Source organism: Bactrocera latifrons, unplaced genomic scaffold (assembly GCF_001853355.1).
Source record: "Bactrocera latifrons isolate USDA-ARS-PBARC rearing strain unplaced genomic scaffold, ASM185335v1 scaffold_124, whole genome shotgun sequence".
NCBI classification, from domain to species: domain Eukaryota; kingdom Metazoa; phylum Arthropoda; class Insecta; order Diptera; family Tephritidae; genus Bactrocera; species Bactrocera latifrons.
The window spans coordinates 650,989-668,560 of record NW_017534675.1 but is presented as its reverse complement, the minus strand read 5'-3'; the positions used below and the strand labels follow the sequence as shown (position 1 = coordinate 668,560).

Sequence of the window (17,572 nt, the reverse complement as noted above, 5' to 3'; positions counted from 1 at the left end):
GCCGCTATCAGCAAATATTTCGGCGTTCAACGCCTCTGAGTACGGGCGTCCAACAACAGCATACTTATCATCGAACATATAGTAAACTCACAAGACTCCACAGCTACCATTGCGTTTGACTAAGCAGCGCGTCTGCTAAGCCGCGACGCCAACGCCTGCGCCGGTGGAACGTCGATCGTTGATCGTCTTTTAGCATTTATCAACAAGCGAAGCGAACTTGCAAGGCTCCCAAATAGCAAAGCAAAATTCAGTTGACTCAAATGTGCCGACGGATGTGGAAGTGCAAATACGTCATACTTGTTCAGTACTTTTAAACCGTTGAATTTCAAAAGTGCACATCAAAAACTAACGTCTTCAATTGAAGTGTGTACCCTAGAAGAGTGCGCATAAAAGCAAACAAACGTGAAGCGTAAATTGTTTATAATTACAGGTGATTACTTTTTGCACGCTGACAATACGCAAAGGCACGCACGTCGAAGTTGAAGTGATCCTCCAATGTTAGTTTCCGTAAACAAATTATGGTTAATCTTTAAATCGCATCTAAACAATTGCAGTGCATTAAATTTGTAGACAATTTTAAGCCTAGTTAATTTTTCGACTCTTCGTGCATTAAAGGCAATAAAGTACTAACTGCTAACGTCGTGCGTGTGCCATAAAAAAAATCTAACTAGTTTTGCGCTCATAATAAAAATTCCCGATTCTCCGCAGCTACCAACCAACAATAAAAGCAAACACACATCACATAACATGTCGAATGCGAACAGCGAGGAAGCGTTCAATATACGCATTGGTTACTTGAAACCCGAAACGGTAGAGATCGCCAAAAATGAGTTACGCGAGACGCCGGAAGTCAAAGAGGCCGCGATCAAGGAGCTGCGCGAACTCCTACATGCTGCCACAGATATTAATTACAAAGATGACGACGAATTTCTAGTGATATTCCTACGTGCTTGTCACTTCTATCCACAGAGCGCGCTCGAAAAGGTAGGTCAAGTAAAAAATCTAAAAGGTTTAAGGACAGTGTGCTAGCGGCGCAAAAGAACATTGAAATAGTTAGCAGTCAAAAAACAAAAGTATTGAAAATACATAAAACATTACATTTCATTTGTGCGGCAAAAACAATTTTGTGGCATAATAAATCACAGAAATGCCGAAAGTGAGTATATGCAAATTTTCGTAGACGATATACATAGTTAAATACTTAGCATGGCGCAAGTGCATACATACTAATTAGTTCTCGATCGCATACGAAGGTAACGCTGATGATAACTCAAAAAGTTTAAGGCATGACAGCAAAATATACATTTATACATACGAACATGTGCATTGAGTGGCATCGAATATTTTGTTATACTTAACATTTTCTTTGAATGCCAATTAATACGTACTTAAATATACAGTGAGTGACAAAAGTGGGCAAATTGAAGGTAAAATTTTGTTTTCTTTAAGAGATTACGTGGTGTTAATCGGGTAAAAAACAGCTTATTTTTCAAAAATTTGTTTCTCATATAAAAAATGAAATATTTTATTAAAATTTTTTATTGTTACAAACATACACTTTTAACAAAGAAATTCTGAAATGTTTGAAAAAAATATTAAACTCGGCCATTTCGACGTCATTTCCGGTGACTCCTCGAAATAAGAATGCGCCCGCGATTGGCAGGATCATCTATTTGGCAAATATACAAAAAAATTAAAATTTCAAGGAGTATTTTGCAATTTTTTTTTTAATTAATTTCAAGTCTTTAAGAATTGTATCTGAAAGATCTGTGCAAATTTTCAGGAAGATCGATTTAGTAGTTCTCGAGAACTCTTGCCAACCGACTTCAAAAACACAGTTTCGAGAAAAATTGTGATTAAAGACAGCGCACTAGCTAGCCTCGAGCGAACAAGTTGGTGTTGTAAAATTTAATAAAACCATGTAACCCCTTAATATATGCCTTTTTCTTTGTTGGTTTTCTTTCCAAAAAATATACATGAAGAAGTAACAGGATGCAAAAAATATTTGAATCCTTTATACGAAGGAGTCCTACTCTATCACTGCTGGATTACGCCAGTTCTTGGTCGACTCGCTACGGCTCTAGATTTAGCGACTCTCTGGCTATTTGGCAACATGTTGCTACAGAGTATAATAGTTTTGTTCACCTAACGGTTGTACGTATCGTTATTTATTCATGAATATTTATTTTCTCGCCTTCAAAGGCCAAATGTAATACACTTATGCCAACAATTTTCCAGTCCTCGAAACACTTTTCATAAGATCTTTTTGGGATGGCCTTCAGCTCTTTCAGCGAATTTTGTTTTATCTCTTCGTTCGACTGAAAACGGGTTTCACCAAGCGACAATTTCAGTTTCGGGAACACGAAAAAGTCACACCGATCCAAATCTGACGAATGCAGTGGTTGATCGATGTTATTCATTGTGTTTTTGGTTTTAAAATCGATCATAATCGTGGCTCTTTTTGAAAAAAATTCAGCTTTTTCGGGGCGAGTCGAGCAAGAACACATTTCATACAAAAAATATCTACCAAAATAATTTAAACGAATTAGTGAGACTTGTCGAATTCTCTTCCCACCTCTCTAACTCTTGTCTGACGATTTTCAAGCACCATATCCTAATATTTTCATCAATTGAAAAGTTCGAAGGTCGTCCAGAACGAGGCGTGTCTTTAACGATCTCTCTTCGTATTCGTTTGTTTTTGATAAGACTGAAATCCCGTAAGCCTTTTCCAACATTCGCCACGATTTCGCAAACGAAATTTGATTAGAAATACAAAATTTGAGACAAATTCGCACTACTGAGGTGTACCGACTTAACTGGTTGTCAGATCACGCTCATGTTTGGATAGTAATTAAGGACAGTCCTATCAACTTAGCAAAATACATTGTTGTTTCGAAAAGTTTGGCTTCCAATATTTGGATTTCTTAATAAGTTGTTTGAAAGCAGGCCGATTAGTCTAAACACTTATACATATATCCCGGATCACATTTCTATTTTGAGACTGCTGAATAGATCATAACCGTTTAGATCATAAATTATAATTTTAGAGGGTTCAAAGAACTGCTACTTATCTATGTATGCCACTTTGTCGTACCCAATCATCCAGATACTACCAGCAACAACGTATTAAATGTTAAAAGTACAAAAGCTAATGGGTTATCAGTCTTAGTTTAGATAAGGGACCAATCAGCTTCAAACACAGCAGAAAATGTTAGTTTAAATATAAGATCAATACAATGGCAAATCATATATAATACTAAAAAATAAATATAACTATGAAACAAATGTGCCTCTGGGCTTATAGGCCGCAATAACAGTAAATTGTCCATTTTGCATACAGTCACATATTTCTGTATCAGACAGCAGCTGTTTAAAATGATTCTTCTTCTTTTTCGTTATTTTCGCATGCAAAAAGGTGATAAGCTGACGAATTGTAATACGAATAATATTTATTATTGTTTACTAGCTTTAATTATATAAAGAATATGCATATGGCAAAAATGTGATATACTGCAATCCCTGTAGAAATTTTGATTCTTTTAAGGGGGTGACATACATAAGTTTCCTCGAACAAAACATGGTAAACTTTTCAGGGCTGTATCTCCAAAACTATTACTCGAATCAACTTGAGAAAACAATATCTAGAATATTAAATAAGAAAATAAGAAAATAAAAAATAAAAAATATTTACTTGACTCCTGAAGGTGTTTATGAACGGCGCTCTTAGCCTAGCTGCCCTGTAGCGCACAAGTTCTCAAGGCTGTATCTCCAAAACTATTACTCGAATCAACTTGAAAATGTAGGACAATATTTTAGAGATCTAATAGAATTTAATAATAAATTAATCGATTTATTGAAACCCATAAACCCACGTAACCGCTTAAGTGACTATATAGCTGACCTCGAGCACGCAACTTTTCAGGGCTGTATCTCCAACACTGTTATTCGGATTAATTTGTGAAAACAGTTTTCTCTAATTGTTAATTGAATAATTATAATTATAATATATAAATTGAAATAAATATTCCAAAATCATAATTAATTTTTTTGAAGCCGTGAAACCCATGTAATCTCTTAAAGAATTTAAAAAATTAGAATCCGAACATTCAAAAAAAATTATAATGAAGATGTTTAGTAAATAAGATTACAAATACTATAAAAATTAAAAAAAAATACTTTTCTCACAAATAAGTTTTTCCTACAGGGTAAAAAATTGTAAAAAACCTCTGATTTGTTGAAATCATTTTGCATCATTAAATTCATATAGGCCGGTGGCAATTTAAGACGAAAAATAATACAGTTATTTTCTTGCATATATATAATACGATTATAAATATAGTAATTAATATATTAACTTATTTACAAATTTTTATTAGAGCATTACGTGCAAAGTACTTTGTGATTATTTCCATATTAATTTGATAGACGTTTTGTATATGTATGTATGTATGATGTATTAATCAGCACAATATTTAAATAGAATTATACTTGTATGTATATACAAACATACATACATATATTTATACAATGCGGGTTGTCCACACTGTTTAATCTTCGAAACCATCTTGTTGTTAAGTACGTCTAGTAGTCAACACGATCGAATTTTGCTAATAAGCAATCCAAGTCATAAGTCATAGAGTTCGTTTTTTATACAAAAGTGCTTATGTATGTATAAACATATTCACGAATATATACTTACTGCAATTACTACGTTAACTACGTGCGCAGAATTTATGCAAGCTGATTTGAGCAACTAAGTAATCGCATTGGTAATTCATTATTTCAGTACCACGACATTGCAAGACTTCAAGAGCTTGGTTTACCAAAAGGCCTAAGTAGGTAGTGTAGCATTCCAGATAGATTACTAACTGCAAAAATCCACTAAATATGTTTAAAAAAAATATTTGGTTACAAAAATATATAATACCTCGAAAATCCAGTTCGAAGAGTGGATCAAGAAAATTAAAAAAAAAATTATAATTTTTTGCTTTACGGACATACTTTCATACGAATTTGCTCTAGAAGCTTTAAGTTTTTCAAGTTAATTATAAAGATTTGAGGACCTTCTTTGCATTTCTTAAGAAAATTTCCCATAGTAATGTATAATATACATATGTATATTTTTTATAAAAGTCATCCATTTCGAGAATACCTACTTTCACCGACAAATTTTTGAAGAAATATGAGCCGATGATTCTACCGGCCCACAAACCACAACAAACCGTTGTTTTTTCTGAATGAAAGGGCAGCTCTTGAATCACTTCAGGTTGCTCTTCGTTCCAAATGCGGCAATTTTGCTTGTTTACATACTATACCTATTGAGGCTAATGATCTCATTGCTGAACAAAATTTGGCACGAAAACGTTGGATCTTCTGGGATCTTTTCAAGAGCCCATAGAGCGAAGCGATGTCTCTTGGGAAGTTCGAGCGGATCAGTTCTTGCAAAAGATATATTTTGTACGCTTTTAATTTAAAAATATCAATCCGAGTTGCTCCAAAAGGCGCCGAATCGACTCTTCACGGTCTTCGTGTACACTCTCAGCTACCGCTGCCATATTTTATTCACTGCTTGCTAGAGGTGAGCTCTTTGGTCGAACCGCTCTTCCTTTTTCCCAACCTCAGATCGGCAATAAGTTATTTTGTTACTCAGATAGACATTTTTTAATACAAATCTTGAATGCAATTTTGCTCCTTATAAGCTGGCATCTAACAGTATCCTCGTTGTTGTTGCACCGAGTTGATATCTTGGCCGATCCCTTCTGCTGACGTAAACCCATCCCTAATCAATTTTGCTTTGCTAGAAGGTAGTATCGTCTCAACTAGTAAATCAACCATATGCTGATCTATATTAAGCCATTAATTCACACGAACTCAGGTTTTCAGAAGAAACAAAGGCGTCTAGTATAACAGATTAGTTAGAATACTAATCATAACGCAATTTCCATAAAAAGTGTCATCATGGTGGAATGGATTATATGTCGTAATGTTTAATTGAACCAGGTTATTTCAAAGCTTCACACAGTCTCAGGTTCCGAGAAGTAACAAGGGAGCTTAATAGAATTTAATTTGAAAGGATCAGGGTTGATAATGATTCCCATATATAATATCCTGATTATTATAACTAATATTTTTTAGTGGAGCTGATTGTTTAAAAGCTTACTTATTCAAGTTCTCTCCGATCGCAGATTATTTTTATACTGAAACCAAGCCTGTCGAAACCGAGTTCGTCTTTCATTACATTCTACAGAGAGTTCTTCCCCTTGAAGGTTTTGACTCTCCATGAGATTCCAAGAAACTAACAAAACTTTGAAATGTCCTTTGAAATCATCAGCCCAGAACTTTTAAAAGCTCAACAGACGCCTTTAGACGAGTGAATTCCATAGAGTGGATTTTTGAGAGAATGCCAACGCTTGCCTGGTTTCAGAGAGTCGTCTGAGTGTAATCACAATACTCATGAAAAACAAATGTCAAGCCCATGAACACAACCAACTGTATGGCATTATATAAGACCTTAGCTGCTTAAATTGAGGACGTTTGGCTGTTAAAATAGGGCCACGAAAGTTGAAGGGTTCAATGTTCCGTTAAAATATATTTTACATACATAAATATATACATGCATACCTACACATATTAGTGCAATAAATACGTATGTACATATGTATGTATTATAAAGATATTAGGCGCTTATGAATTACAAGATATCGAAAGCTTTATTAGCGAGTTACGCTTAGCGCTGCTATCCAAAGAGGGTTTACGACGCGATTATAAATTATACATACAAACATATTAGTTGAAGTGCGCGGATGGATAATAATCAGAGCTGACCAAGGTGTACTAAAACAAAATAAAAAGTTATTAGCCATTGACCATTGACCACGAGTGTACATATATATATATACATATGTACATACATACATATGTACTGCGTGTCATAAATATTTTGATAACAAAATTTTTGGCCTCTGCACATGTACATACATGTATGTGCGTGTCTGTGCAGTAAGACCCCATATATGGGCCAACAATTATCAGCTTCTTAGCCAACAATTAAAAACGGCGGCGGTCTGTCATTGCGTACCGCATCTATAAATATACATACATACACACATACAAACAACGCAGCGTTAAACCAAATTTTAACTGTTTTCATGCAAATTCGCATAAAGTATGCGTTTGTATATACATATGTGAGTAAGTGCGCGGAAGCGTCTTTAGCCGTTAAATCAGCGTTGCGTTTGCGCGGAAGCCAGTCAGTCATACAGATACATACATACATATATAATATGTATGTCTACATATATAGCGTCTATTAAACGTCATTTTCTGTGCCGTTCTTGACCAAGACCTTAATTAAGCCGCTTTGTTGTATTTGCCTATGTTTAGCTTCTGCTCCCATACTCTCGCTCGTACGCTAGCGGATTAGGCTGCACGCGTTATACATACATATTTGCATATTAGCAAAATACGTGCATACATATGTATGTATGTGTGTCGGCATATAGAATCTTATTCCATATTCCATTCGGTGATTGCCGCTTCATCTGTATGTATGAAGCGACGCATATCAGCTAATTAGTTGTGTCATTTTGTCGGTTGCATAATGCAGGCCAACCGCCTTGCCTTTGACAAGGTAAACAACCATTGGCAATGCAATGATTTATATAAATATTTTGTTTGTTGTATACTCAATCACTTGTTTAAAAAGAATCTACAGAACTTCATATGGTGCATAAATGGACTATATGGTTGTGGATTATTAATTCAAATGACACGCAATTTCATTAGGAAAAGCGTTAATACAACATTTTTCTTGCATTCGTTTAGCAAAAACTAAATTTCGGGATTCCGATATTTTTCGAGATATTTATTAATCAGTAAAAAATTGTTATGCATTCGTTTTGCAGAAATTAAAATTCGGGATTTTTAAATGTTAATGCCGGGATCCCGATATTTTTCGGCATCATATATTTATTATTATTATTTAATAATCAGTAAAAAATAAATAAGCGAGTTTATTATTTTAAACATAATTCCATTTCGGGATTTCGAAACTTTTCGGGATCCTTTGAATTATTCTTACTACATGCATAAATAACACCAAAATAGATATAACATGATCTATTCTTAATTAAAGTAGAATTTTCAATTAACAAATTTATATTAATTTATTTTCGGGATTTTAAAATGTTAGTTTCAGGATACCGACTTTTTTCAGTTCCACATGAACCAGTAAAAAATATGCGCATTTATCTCAAATTAACATTTAGTGACGTCGAAACTTTTCGGGACTCCCTGAACTATAGTAACTATACGGGCATAAATAAAAAAACGAAATAATTTTAAAAAAAATATACAGAATATGAAATATTTAATATAATATTAAAGACATACATACATGTAATGTGATTTAGAAGTCACAAGGTGACTTCATGTTAAGCTGGCTTCCTGCTAGTTCTATTAAAGAGAAGCAGGCACCGTGCCCAACCAGTGCTTAAGTGACATTCGCGCCTCACAAACCTGACAGCACACCAAGTTGGGTAATTAAATTAAATTTGGAAACCCACTCTTTAAGTTGTGAATAGTCAGTGTTATTAACAAAAATATAGTATTTATTTTATTAACTATAAGAAGCTGAATAGACCTACATACATACTGGGAGACTTAGAAGAACTCTGTCATTAGCCAAGTATAGTATTTCGCGTCACAATGAATTTAGATGTGATCCAGCTCTTCGATCTCAAGTGTCAGTGGCTAAAGCAGTAGCTAGTCCTGGTTCCATCTTTCAAAATAAGATGCCGTTAGCCATTCTATCGAGTAAATATTATTATAAACAATCGTTTTAAAAGCTGCGACAACCTTTAGAACCACGACTTAACTTGTATACCATTCATTTATCTGCAATAGAACAACATTTGATCCGAAATCAATCTAAATACATACTATTACCATTCCAGATGCGCACAACAGCCGCTTTCCGCAAAGATAATGCCGCACTTGTCCATGGTCTCCTCATCGAACAGCTCAAGGATATATTTATACAATACGGTATTGTGAATGTGTTGAAGAATTGCGATCAGCATGGACGTCGTGTAATGATTGTGAATTGTGGTGAACTATGGGATCCCGCTGCGGTGCCGTCCGATGATGTTTTCCGCATGTTGTATATGGTGCACATTGCCGCCCAACTCGAGCCGGAAACACAAGTGCGCGGTGTCGTTTGCATAATGGACTTTGACGGGCTGTCAATGAAGCAGGTCAAAGCTCTGTCGCCCACTTTCTCGAAACGTCTACTCACCTTTATACAGGACGCTATGCCGCTGCGCATGAAGGAGGTGCATTTTGTGAAACAACCTTTCATATTTAAATTGGTGTGGGCGCTCTTCAAACCATTCGTACGCGAGAAGCTCAACAAGCGGGTAAGCGGGGAGGAATTTTATACATAATTTTGTCTATTGGTTGAACGGTCGGCATTAGTCTCCATTTCGTTGGTAGTTAGAAACACCCAAAAAGATATGTCGAAGACCCAATAAAGTAGCAGAAGAATCTCTATATTCGTCGGAATATCCGATATCGTCCCCTACAGCACATATGTAGCTTCCATATAAACTGGCCCATCAACATCAAGTTCCTGTATGGAAAACTTTTTTATTTGACATGATATCTTCAAACCACAATCAAGGTTTTGTATGGACAACTTCTCTATTTGACATGTTATCTTAGGTGTTATCATTTCGCTTAAAATATTGTCCAAGGCAATCTCCGAAAATGTTGTTCAGATCGGACCACTATTGCTGTAGCTGTCATACGGACTAACTTACCTCGATGTAGTGAAACGCAGACGATGACACTTCAGACGTCTTAAAGTACTGCCTTCGGACCATTACAGCATGCCTAGTGATGGCTCCCATTGAGCATTTACATAGCGAGGCACGCATACTTCCGCCCAAGAAACATAATGAACTAATGTACAAGCAGTTTCGTCTGGTCAAGAGGTCTTTTCTCAATCATGTCGACGCCATCGTCGCCGACCAGACTTCAGATGCAACTAACTGCAGTGACTGCCATTTACAGCGAGCCATCAATACCTACACGGACTCCGTCTCAGTGAATATTCTCTTGGTGTCAAACATCAGCCATTGCACATGAAGAGCCCGAGTTCCATTTCCACGACGTTCCGGAGTGCGTTTTTATTCGGCCAAGGACTGTCAACTCTGCAGAATTCTGCCGATACAACCACAAGAGCTCGAGCTACTATCTAAATTGACCTTTACACAACTTTGTTCTATTCTACTATATCAGGTTAAACTCCTACTTGTTCGAAATCGACTTCGACATACATACATACCAATATATGTTTAGCATGCAATGAGTCCCCGCATGACACTAACCACCTCCTTGCTTGACCAATGAACCGCACTCATCTAACACCCCTCTCCCTATGCTTCGACCCCGTAGAAACAGCAGGTTTCCTGGGCCTACTGTTAGATGACTTGTTTCTTGGGTTTGCCGTTAGGGGACGTCGACGACAACCTAGATAATCCATATTATCCTAAGGATGATTAAATAACCGTTATAACAACAGCAACAAGACTTCAATGACAACCAACCCGAATCTAACCTTATGGAAACTACAACGACAACCGATCAAACTTAATATAAAGATAAGAATAAAAGATTTTATACAGTTTTATGCTGCTGTGAAGGTTATTATACCTACGGTGCTAGCGAAAAAACATACTACGAACGTGGTCTTGCGGAGCAACCAGTATCCGTGTCTACTGCTTACATTTTGAAGTTAAAACATATCAATAAATAATATTTTTCTTATTTCACAGATGCATTTCCACGGTAGCGATATGAAGTCACTGCAGAAGTTTCTCTCGCCCGAAATCCTGCCCGAAAACTACAAAGGCACACAACCGAAAATCGACTACGGCGGTGCCGATTGGTTCACGCCGCTAGAGAAGCACGCTGATTTCGTTAGAGAATGGTCCGAGCTGGGTCCAGCGAAGTGGTAAACCAATGGGTATCACAGCGTGCAATACTTGCTACAACCAAAGGCTGTACATTCCTTCTCTCTCTCTCTCTCTCTCTCTCTCTCGCTTGCTTGAAGATCAAAAACTGAACAAATGCAAAAATTTGTTTGTTGAAAAAAAAAAAAATACATTAAACGCCGGCTTTTGCTAAATACGCGTCTTTCACATACACACATGTAATTACTAAGCATTATTCCATTTTTTCTATTATACTACAATTTAGTGTAAATAAAAGTGTTACAAAATAAATCGTCTTTCATTTGTCTAGTTGTGTATTTCCCTTCATTTTCTTTTTGACTATTCATTTTTCTACATTTTGTTATTTATTCATACCTTAAGGACCAAGTATTCGCGAATAACGAATAACGACTATTTGTTGTTATAACAAATGAATCAAACAGAGAAAAAAAATAAAATTAATAATAATATTTCATAAATTATTAAATGAGTTGCAGTAACAATGCTTTGCTCCAATTAGACATGCGCTTCATGCGTGTGCACGTGAGCTGTTGTGGACGCGGCGTTTTTCTTTTATATAACTGTACATAAATTACATACATACATGTTGTACTGTCGCCTTATCATTGACAAATGATTTATTATATTTAAATATTTTAACATCTGATTTGGCGCTTTCATTTGTATATGGTAACATGTGTGAGATATCAATGCAACAACAAGCAATGCATATTTTCTATTTTCTTCTTTACGGCAGTTCTTTTGCTCTATTTTCAATATCATTCTTTACTTTGTGGGGCACACCAAGTCTATTTTACAAATTGCTGTGTTTTCTTATTCATATGTATACATATGTATGTATATATTAATTGTTTTTCTAATTTAATTAGCAAAACAAAATTAAGTAAACCGGAACTAAATTAAAACAAACAATCACATATGAGCTGATTCAATACCAATTAAGTCATAATTAAAAATAAAGCAAAAAAATTAAATCCACCAAATCGCGTATATTTCAACATACACACAGCAAAGCTCTCTCCGGTGGTAAATTTTCTATATGCTGTGGGACCAAAATGTGTGGAGCGCACCAGCGCCAATGTACAAATATTATGATGGCCGTTACGTTGTACACTCGTGTGCAGAATTCCTATTTTTTTTTTCTACCTATACATACGTTGGTCATTATAATGGATTACGCTTAACTGAATGTGGGTGTATGTATTTATGAAGGTCTTTTTAGTGGTGCTAAACTTAAAGAATCATTGTCTGTGGATCCTCTATAAAGTCACGGAAGTATTGCAGCCATTTGGCAGCAACTGCGCCGTCCACTGTTCTATGATCCGCACTTAAAGTAACATTCATCACGCTGACTTCGCGGAAACTGCAAGCAGAAATTAAATTACTCATTACTTAACGGTTTCCTAATAAGTAGTGCTAGCATATAATTACCCTTTAAGGCTATCGGGGTCAAGTATCAACTTTTTCGTTGTGGCGCCAATTGCCAAAATGCAGGATTGTGGCGGATTGATGACGGCACAGAATTGTGAAACGCCTGAAATTGATATTTATTTATATGAATTAAAGAAATATTGCAAGCAATGTTTTGCATACGCACCCATCATGCCGAGATTGGATACGCAAACGGTACCGCCCTGGAATTCCTGAGGCTTCAATTTATTTTCTCTGGCCTTGGCAGCTAATGATTTGGTGTCTTTTGAGATATCAATTACACCTTTACGGTCGGCGCCGAAAACAATTGGCGTAATTAAGCCGGTATCAGTGGAGACGGCCATTGATACATCGACGTTGTCGAATCTGGGTGCAAATTAAATGCAAGTAGTGTTTTCATTGCTGTAATATCGCATTGTATGCAAATCGCTTGTGCTACTTACTGTCTTATCACGCTTTCCATCCAATAGGAATTGGATTCCGGCACTTTGCGGCATGCAGTGGCAGTGGCTTTAATGATAAAATCATTGACCGACACACGTACACCCTGTTTCTCATATTTCTTATTAACCTTCTCTCGTAGTTTCAGCAACTGGCAAAAAAAAACAAAATTTCGCATATTAACAAGGAATACAATAAAAAAAATAACTGTGTTATATACATTGTCCATTTGACATTCCATGGTCACATAATAGTGCGGTATTTGCTGTTTCGACTCCTTTAGACGTTTCGCAATCACGCCGCGCACATTTGAAACCGGTATATCAATGTAGCCTCCTTGGGGTGCAGCCGGTGCTGCGTGTGCGCCGACCGCGGGTGCAGCTGCTGCCATGCCTGCAAGATCACTAGATTTTATTGAGCCATAGATGCCGCTGCCTGCACCTGCATGCGGGATTTACAAAAAAATAAGAAGCCAATTAGTAAGCAAACAAGAAGTGTATTAGATTTTAACAAAGGGATGTATAGAACGAAACCTTGCAATCGTAGACTCTGTGCTTCGGCCAGTTTTTTTGCCATTGGACTAGCGTACACACGTTCGCCGCGTTGCTCTACGGCTGTCATGGGCTTACCACCGACAGGTGCGGCGGCCACAGGTGCTGGTGCTGCAGCTGGTGGTGGTGGTGGCGGTGCTACTGGTGCAGCAGCTGCTGGTGGTGGTGCTGCTGCAGCTGGTTTTGCCGCTGCTGGTGCACTGTCAACAAAGTCCTTGAATGCGGCCACATCTTCTTGATTTTGCACAATAATGCAAACCAATTTACCGATGGCTACATCTTTGGTACCAGCTTGTACGACAATTTTGGCCAAGTAGCCCTCCTCTGGTGTTTCGAAGCCCATAGTTGCCTTGTCAGTTTCGATTTCAGCCAAGAGATCGCCTGCAAACATTGAAAGTGTTAACGCTGACTTTTCAAAACATTTCATATATCTTATTTACCTTCGTTCAATTTGTCGCCTTCTTTCTTCTCCCAACTAATAATGGTACCCTGTTCCATAGTGGGCGATAGAGCCGGTAGTGGCACTTTGATGTGCGACGGCAGGTCGGCGTAGTTTCGTGCAAAATTCGTACTCCACATACCTAATGGCTTCGGAACGGTGGCCACATGGTTCTTGGGCGCAAGTCTAGGCACAAAAAAAAGTTATGTTTATTGCAATAAATACGACATTGGTAAGGTTATAAAAAAAAAATGTGATTATGCAAAAAAATATTCGTTTTCCTCCATAAATTCTCTCATACATATGTATGTATATTATATTATTTGTACATATATGGTATCTACTATAAACCTGCACTTCTTTTAGTCAAAAACGAGTATAAAAAGATCTGTATTAATAATTTTTATCGACCGGTTTGTATGATAGCTACATAATTTATACGGAGATTGTACTGCTACCTTGAATAATAAGCAAATTCAAAATTCGTTAGGATATCTAGTAAAATGAATAAGTTTTCCATAAAAGGATGATTTCAGTTCGTTATGTCAAAATCTGAAGCGACTAGTTCGCATATATACGGACAGACGGACAGACAGATGAACATAGCTAATTCGACTCAATTCGTCACGGTAAACATTTATATTTAGGGTAAAGAGTCTTTTTTAACATTTTAGATATGCATGCTATGTTGTGCGTCACAAGTAGGAGAACGACTATACAAATTCAAATAAATACTGTTTATGTCATAAGAAATGTTTAAAAGTATGTACATTTACACATACTTGTACATACATAGATACAAAAAGTTCTATGAACGAAGAAAAATATCGAGTATGCCATTATCAGTGGCATACATATCGTGACATTTTTTTGGTAGCATTGAACTAGCTTAAACATCCCATCCCACCGCCTACTAGTTAGATTATATGTAAATAAATATATTGCTTTTCAATTAAATATCACAACGGATTCCTTTCGTTTACGCTAACGTCAGTTTGTGTTTGACATTCTCTATATTTTTTTTTGGTTTTTGCAATCAGCACAAATCATCAGCCGAGGTTACACAATCAGCTTTCTAACCTTAAAACGTCATTAGAGCATCACCAACTCCGTTTGATATTATAAATGAGACGCACCTGAGTGTCTGTAGCTTCCTTGCCGTTTGTGCGCCCATAACACGTACGGCTTCACGTGCTGGTCTTGCTCGTGCTAGCGCTGTTCCACGCAGTATTACGAGTTCGTTGCGTGCTGCAATTGTCCTCAACATCTTGACGCACTAAAGTTACACGCAAACAAATTATTGAGCACCTATCGAATTAAATCAATACAAAGGAAATGCAGCTAAAATGTTTCTACAATATTTAGCCGCACAAATTTGTTGCAAAAATACCGCCCACCTTGTTAAAATAGACACTTTTTTAGATCGAAATTAATTTAGTGATACTCGCGCTACACACACCAACCTTTCTTGGAAGGTTACATACACACCGCAAATCGAATCGAACTGAATTTCAAGAATGAAAAGGGAAACGTCAAATTAGAAAATTTATCAGCAGAGGTGGTAGAGTTGCCAATATTTTAAATCAAACGACATAGAAACAACACTGTTGTAATCAGCCGTATCGGACAAAATTAAATTAATTTATTAAATGTATGCTAATTTTATAAAATGCGCAACTTATAAACTATGATGAGCCGCTACAATTTGTTTCGTTAACTGAAATGCTGATTTAACTTGATTTAATATCCGTTAACCTTATGGTTCTAAATATGAAAACAAATCCGTTATAGAACTGTCATTCAAAATTATAGCAAAAATATGGGAACTAAAATTTATTTGTTATGGCAATAATTAATATAATAATAATAAGATTTTGAACAAAAACTATTAACTGCCGTATTAAATTTAAGAATAAACCAGACAGTTTTTATGTTATCACGCACATAGAGATAAAGTGTCTCTTGCGAGCATTAGTTACTTTCCATTTATGTATTTATATAAGTTCAAGGTCACTCGTTATCATCATGTTTCAGACAAATACACATAGCCATATATGAATAACTTGAAATCATAATTAAATCTAGGAAACCACGCGACAAATGACTTTCAAAAGTTTTTAATAAAAACAAACATACTCCTGATTACCATTTATTATAATATAATGCAATAAAAAATGTTAACTTAGTGAAATAATTAAAGACTATGACTTATCACTACGATCAGGCATATGTATGTATGTTTGTCTGATTCTTCTATAAATACATTTCAATACATACTGACAATTTTGGTATGCTTAAGTGAGGCTTTAATAAGAGCATCTCAACTAGACTCTTTTTATACATTTACAATAACTGCAGACTTTTTATTCATTAAAAAATTAAGACTTAATTTTAAACACGTACAGCAGAGTAGCCGTTAATATCAACCAACATACATATGTTTACATCATATACATACATACATAAGTTAATATAGGTTGCGTGTGTATACCCATTGACCCAGTTATCAATTCTTGGTATTATATTGTCTGTTATTATAGTCATCTTCAGGTCGCCGGCCAAGAGTAATCGCTTTAGCACAATCACAGCTTTAAAAAGAAAGTAAGGACTAGATACTCAAAAGTTTGATAATGTTAAACAAGGAAATACCGTCATAGCACTCTTATGTTTTATTCCCTGCATATTTTTATGTTTCGTTGTTGTTTTCATAGAGGCAGAAAACATTCCTGAAGTAATTTCGAGGAATGGCGTCGAATTGACAATATTGGATAAAAATCCGGGTCCCTTCCGTTTACTTAGACCCTACTGTCGTAGGAACGGTGTTGTGTTTCTCCTTTACAACTGATTGGAGGTTCGGTTTTTTGCCGGAAGAAAAGTTTCCACTTTGTTTACATACCACGGGCAAAAGATTCTCAGCTGTGCGGGTACTGCAAATTAAACGATTTTTATAAACTTTGTTTTATATTAAATATATACATGTTTTTAACTTACACTGTTTTTAAAACCGCTAAGTTAGGGATATTTTTAGTGAACTTCTTTTCTCCGGAAGCCTCTAAGGCCGCAAATTCTTCGGGATGAAACTTTCTTTTGTGAGTGCGACAATTTGAGCCATGGGCAAACGTTTTGTCACAGAAGTCACATGAATATGGTTTTAAGCCACTATGAAGTATTAAATGACTTTTTAAAGCTTTCACACGTTTAAATTCGCGCCCACAATAATCACATTTATGCTGCATTTTATCAGAATGCACAAGCATATGACGATTCAAGGTTAAACGCGAATTCAATTCTAAACCACATTCACCGCATATATGTTTATGATCGCTGTGCATCTCCATATGCCGCTATAAATATTCTTTATAGTATCTTATTCATAATTTTTAATGCTTGCAATACGTACCTTCAACCTCGATTGATTTTTAAATCCTTTCTTACAAACTTCACATTCAAAAGGTGCATAGTCGGTGTGTATAAGCATGTGTTCCCGCAGTGTAGCTTCCGTGCGTGTACACTCACCACATTCTTCGCATATGAATGAACGTATATCTTCATGTACAAACTTTATATGTCGCAAAACATATTCCTTAGTTTGGAATTTTTTATCACATTGTGGACATGGAAATATACACTTTTCCGCTATCGGTCGATGTATTTTTACATGACGATTCAATTTGAATTTATATTTGAAAGTCTTC

At 36.0% G+C, this 17,572-nt stretch overlaps 3 protein-coding genes across 7 annotated transcripts in view; 1 reads left to right on the top strand and 2 right to left on the bottom strand.

Moving 5' to 3' along the window:
- The first annotated feature begins 232 nt into the window (after positions 1–232).
- Positions 233–11,162, top strand: LOC108978603 (clavesin-1). Of its 2 annotated transcripts, none has more exons than XM_018948973.1 (4): positions 233–430; positions 709–984; positions 8,955–9,416; positions 10,836–11,162. In XM_018948973.1, exons 2-4 carry the CDS (start codon positions 748–750, stop codon positions 11,016–11,018), a joined length of 882 nt encoding a protein of 293 aa, XP_018804518.1. In that variant the 5' UTR covers positions 233–430; positions 709–747; the 3' UTR covers positions 11,019–11,162. The 2 variants fall into 2 exon arrangements, with proteins under 2 accessions (XP_018804518.1, XP_018804520.1); XM_018948975.1 differs by lacking the exon at positions 233–430 and adding an exon at positions 479–497.
- A 204-nt stretch (positions 11,163–11,366) lies between these two features.
- Positions 11,367–15,385, bottom strand: LOC108978601 (dihydrolipoyllysine-residue acetyltransferase component of pyruvate dehydrogenase complex, mitochondrial). 4 transcript variants are annotated; one of them, XM_018948970.1, is made up of 9 exons: positions 15,275–15,385; positions 15,014–15,185; positions 13,879–14,063; positions 13,421–13,819; positions 13,108–13,328; positions 12,890–13,038; positions 12,613–12,812; positions 12,447–12,549; positions 11,367–12,378 (listed from the first exon to the last, which is right to left on the bottom strand). In XM_018948970.1, exons 2-9 carry the CDS (start codon positions 15,142–15,144, stop codon positions 12,249–12,251), a joined length of 1,518 nt encoding a protein of 505 aa, XP_018804515.1. In that variant the 5' UTR covers positions 15,145–15,185; positions 15,275–15,385; the 3' UTR covers positions 11,367–12,248. The 4 variants fall into 4 exon arrangements, with proteins under 4 accessions (XP_018804515.1, XP_018804514.1, XP_018804516.1 ...); XM_018948969.1 differs by having other exon boundaries at positions 15,014–15,153; XM_018948971.1 differs by having other exon boundaries at positions 13,108–13,280; positions 15,014–15,153.
- A 628-nt stretch (positions 15,386–16,013) lies between these two features.
- Positions 16,014–17,572, bottom strand: part of LOC108978583 (zinc finger protein weckle-like) — a gene marked incomplete in the record, with an annotated part of 2,868 nt that continues 1,309 nt past the window's right edge. The window contains 4 exon segments of the mRNA XM_018948938.1: positions 16,014–16,465; positions 16,527–16,804; positions 16,869–17,221; positions 17,278–17,504. Coding sequence (XP_018804483.1) covers positions 16,669–16,804; positions 16,869–17,221; positions 17,278–17,504 — 716 coding nt within the window.

Excerpts from the sequence above, each read along its gene's own strand:
- LOC108978603 (XM_018948973.1), top strand. The coding sequence starts at position 748 with ATGTCGAATGCGAACAGCGAGGAAGCGTTCAATATACGCATTGGTTAC. Across the intron at positions 985-8,954 it reads CACAGAGCGCGCTCGAAAAG|ATGCGCACAACAGCCGCTTT; the intron begins GTAGGTCAAGTA and ends TTACCATTCCAG. Across the intron at positions 9,417-10,835 it reads GCGAGAAGCTCAACAAGCGG|ATGCATTTCCACGGTAGCGA; the intron begins GTAAGCGGGGAG and ends CTTATTTCACAG.
- LOC108978601 (XM_018948970.1), bottom strand. The coding sequence starts at position 15,144 with ATGTTGAGGACAATTGCAGCACGCAACGAACTCGTAATACTGCGTGGA. Across the intron at positions 13,039-13,107 it reads TGGAATGTCAAATGGACAAT|TTGCTGAAACTACGAGAGAA; the intron begins GTATATAACACA and ends TTTTTTTGCCAG. Across the intron at positions 12,550-12,612 it reads ATCCAATCTCGGCATGATGG|GCGTTTCACAATTCTGTGCC; the intron begins GTGCGTATGCAA and ends TATCAATTTCAG.